The 4,458-nt window shown below is 54.0% G+C and overlaps 1 protein-coding gene across 1 annotated transcript in view; it reads left to right on the forward strand.

The window, feature by feature from the left end:
• IGLON5 (IgLON family member 5) overlaps positions 1–4,458 on the forward strand; it is a 23,563-nt gene that overhangs the window by 1,501 nt on the left and 17,604 nt on the right. The window contains exons 3-4 of the mRNA XM_014547419.1: positions 34–266; positions 2,791–2,910. Coding sequence (XP_014402905.1) covers positions 34–266; positions 2,791–2,910 — 353 coding nt within the window. The remainder of the gene's footprint in view (positions 1–33; positions 267–2,790; positions 2,911–4,458) is intronic.

Here is a 4,458-nt window from a genome sequence, read left to right on the forward strand (position 1 = left end):
GAAATGAACCTTCCTCCCCTCCGCCTCCCGCAGCTGCTTCATCGACGAGCACGTGACCCGCGTGGCCTGGCTGAACCGCTCCAACATCCTGTACGCGGGCAACGACCGCTGGACCAGCGACCCGCGGGTGCGGCTGCTCATCAACACGCCCGAGGAGTTCTCCATCCTCATCACCCAGGTGGGGCTGGGCGACGAGGGCCTCTACACCTGCTCCTTCCAGACCCGCCACCAGCCCTACACCACTCAGGTCTACCTCATCGTGCACGGTGAGCGCAGGGGCGGGGCCGGGGCGCCCCACCCGGGAGGCAGGCACAGCCCTGCCCTTGCGGATTTCAGCCAAGTGGGAGGGACAGGCACACAGATAGCGGCCCTTCTGCCTGGCAGCTTCTAAGGCAGGAGAGCTGCAGGGTGAGGGGAAGGTGCGCTCACCGGAAGATCCTAGTCACTGGCTTAGCCCCATTTATTGAGCACCTACTGTGTGCAAGCATTTGCTCCAAACTCAGGATAGAGGAGGGGCCCATCTGGCTGCTCCCAGGCCTTTGGAGCTGACTTTCCGAGGAGAGGAGGCTTCCCAGACATGATATCTGAGCTGGGACCGTCGGCCAGGTGCAGAGCTGGTACCGGGCAAGGAGGGCAAGGAGCGCCAGGCGCAGGCGCCCAGGGAGGACATGAGTCAGGGGTGCCGGGAGGGGCCTGGCATGGCAGGATGCATCAGAATTCAGAGTGGGCGAGAGGGGGCCGGAGGGAGAGAGAGGGATGAGGCTGCCTCGCGTGGCATCAGAAATGGGCTGAAGGGAGGGCGCATTGGCGGAGACGGGAACCCAGGCACAGGGACAGCCCAGCGGGGCCAGGACAAGCCGGACTTGGGAGCCAGACCGACGGCCTGGCTCCGACCTCAGCACCACCACCAGCTGACGGGCCCTGAGCAGGGGGGTTTCGGACCCCTCACATGCATCTCTGTCTTTTTCTCTCTCTCCCACTCTCTCTAAAAATCAATGGAAAAATGAGGGCGCATTCGCGGAGACGGGAACCCAGGCACAGGGACGGCCCAGCGGGGCCGGACAAGCCCCACTTGGGAGCCGGACCGACCGCCTGGCTCCGACCTCGGCACCACCACCAGCTGACGGGCCCTGAGCAGGGGGGTCTCGGACCCCTCACATGCATCTCTGTCTTTTCCTCTCTCTCCCACTCTCTCTAAAAATCAATGGAAAAATATCCTTGGGTCAGGATTAACAAAATAAATAAATAAATAGCCCTAGCCCGTTTGGCTCAGTGGATAGAGCATCAGCCTGCAGACTGAAAGGTCCCCAGTTCGATTCCCCAGTTCAAGGGCACATGCCCGGGTTGCAGGCTCAATCCCCAGTAGGGGGGCGTGCAGGAGGCAGCTGGTCAATGATTCTCATCATTGATGTTTCTATCTCTTCTCTCACCCTCTCCCATCCTCTCTGAAATCAATAAAAATACATTAAAAAATAATAAATAAATGATAAGTAATAAAATAAAAAGCATCTGCATGTGTCAGAATTGCTGGACACAGCCACATCTACCCCAGAGGGAGGGTGGCCGTGAGGGTTTCATAAGCTAATTTTTGCAAATCACCGAGAAGAGGGTTTACCACACCATAAGCACCCGGTGAGCATTTGTAAAATGAGCTATTTTTTAAAAATAGCCTTAGCGGGTTTGGCTCAATGGATAGAGCGTCGGCCTGCAAACTCAAGGGTCCCAGGTTCGATTCCGGTCAAGCATGTACCTTGGTTGTGGGCACATCCCCAGTAAGGAGTGTGCAGGAGGCAGCTGATTGATGTTTCTCTCTCATCGATGTTTCTAACTCTCTATCCCTCTCCCTTCCTGTCTGTAAAAAAATCAATAAAATATATTAAAAATGCAGCTGGTCGATTCTCATCATTGATGTTTCTATCTCTTCTCTCACCCTCTCCCATCCTCTCTGAAATCAATAAAAATACATTAAAAAATAATAAATAAATGATAAGTAATAAAATAAAAAGCATCTGCATGTGTCAGAATTGCTGGACACAGCCACATCTACCCCAGAGGGAGGGTGGCCGTGAGGGTTTCATAAGCTAATTTTTGCAAATCACCGAGAAGAGGGTTTACCACACCATAAGCACCCGGTGAGCATTTGTAAAATGAGCTATTTTTTAAAAATAGCCTTAACGGGTTTGGCTCAATGGATAGAGCGTCGGCCTGCGAACTCAAGGGCCCCAGGTTCGATTCCGGTCAAGCATGTACCTTGGTTGTGGGCACATCCCCAGTAAGGAGTGTGCAGGAGGCAGCTGATGGATGTTTCTCTCTCATCGATGTTTCTAACTCTCTATCCCTCTCCCTTCCTGTCTGTAAAAAAATCAATAAAATATATTAAAAATAATAATAACAAATGAATAAAAATAGAGATGGGGAGAGAGAAAGTCAGAACAGAAGATAGAAAAGCCAAGTTAGGATGAAGGCAGAGAGAGAGACAGAGACTGGAAAGAGTGAGGAAGACAGAAGTTAGACATGAAGCCAGATCCACAGGAAGGGAAACCCAGAGAAATCTTACAGCAAGACAGGGAATGTCAGCTGGACTCCTGGGTCTGAGGGAGGGGGGGTCTGAGGACCTAAACTCCTGGGTCTGGGGGAGGAGGGGCTGGGGGCTTGGACTCCTGGGTCTGAGGGAGGAGGGGCTGGGGGCCTGGACTCCTGGGTCTGAGGGAGGAGGTGCTGGGGGCCTGGACTCCTGGGTCCTGGGAGCCCGTACCAGCCTGTGGCTGACCTCTCTCCCCTCCCCCGCAGTCCCCGCCCGCATCGTGAACATCTCCTCGCCTGTGACGGTGAATGAGGGGGGCAACGTGAACCTGCTTTGCCTGGCTGTGGGGCGGCCGGAGCCTACAGTCACCTGGAGGCAACTTCGAGGTGAGGACCTCACCCCTGGCCCACAGCCCCTTCTCCTGCTCCACAGGTTGGGCCCTGTGTTTCCCCATGTCCCTGGCCGGATGTCCAGAGCCCTCCGTTCCCCAAGCCGTGATCCCCGTCACCCTTGTGATGACTTGATTTCCCCCTCCCACCCCATCCCCTTACTTCCCTGGCAGACCTCAGATCCTAGAACCTTCACCACTTAGCATCCCAGGCCTGAGCCACACCCTCCACATCATCCATTAGATTCCAGCCATGCCCCTCTTCTCCTCACTTCACCCTGTCCCTACCCCAGTATCTGCAGGGTCTTCCTCACCAGCCACAGGATTCTCCTGGACTCAGGTCCCTATACCATTGGAAGGCCTGAGCCAGGTGATGGCCAGTAGCCCCACCCACATTCCCACTTCCTGATTACCTGGGATGCTCCAGCCCAGCAGTTCCCAAAGTGTGGTCCCAAAAATGGCAGCATCAGTATCACCTGGGAACTTGCCAGAAAAGCACAGTCCTGGTCCCATCCCAGACCAGACGACTAGAAATCTCCCCCATCTCCATCACCATCACCATCACCATCTCCATCACCATCTCCATCACCATCAACATCTCCATCACCATCTCCATCAACATCTCCATCACCATCAACATCTCCATCAACATCTCCATCACCATCACCATCAATATCTCCATCACTATCACCATCTCCATCAACATCTCCATCACCATCACCATCTCCATTTCCATCAACAATTCCATCACCATCACCATCTCCATCACCATCTCCATCTCCATCACCATCACCATCAATATCTCCATCACCATCACCATCTCCATCAACATCTCCATCACCATCTCCATTTCCATCAACAACTCCATCACCATCACCATCTCCATCACCATCTCCATCACCATCACCATCATCATCTCCATCTCCATCACCATCTCCATCTCCATCACCATCACCATCTCCATCACCATCATCATCTCCATCTCCATCACCATCACCATCTCCACACTTTAACAAGCCCTTTAGCCCTTTAGGATGGTCAAGCTGAGAACCACTCCCTAGGCTACCCCCAAACATAGTCCCAAGCTGTCTGAGTGTGACTTCCTGACTTCCCCATCTCCCTTTTTACCTGGATCTCACCACCAATTCCCAGATCCCTAGATCCTCATTCACTGGGTCTTTGGAGGCCACTGGTGCCAATCACTGGACACCCTGAGAGGCCAGAACCCAATAACTAAGTGTCAGATCCCTGATCCTCCCCCAGTGGGTCATCTGAACCCCACAATCCTGGTCTAAGGTCCTGGTTTCCCAGGTGCCCTAAGTCCCAAAGGGTCTCTGAGCCCAGATCTGTCATAAGACCCACGTATCCAGATTATTGACCCCAATCACCAGATCCCTAGTCTGTGAACCCCAAGAGCTAGATCCCAGAACTCAGAACCCTCCCCCAGTGGGTCTGTATTTCCTGGATCTTTCTGAGCCCCAAGATCCTGGGATTCCCCCCCCCCACGGGGTCCTCTGAGCCCCATGATCTGAGTCATGTGCTCCCA

Source organism: Myotis brandtii, unplaced genomic scaffold, assembly GCF_000412655.1.
Source record: "Myotis brandtii unplaced genomic scaffold, ASM41265v1 scaffold474, whole genome shotgun sequence".
Classification (NCBI taxonomy): Eukaryota; Metazoa; Chordata; class Mammalia; order Chiroptera; family Vespertilionidae; genus Myotis; species Myotis brandtii.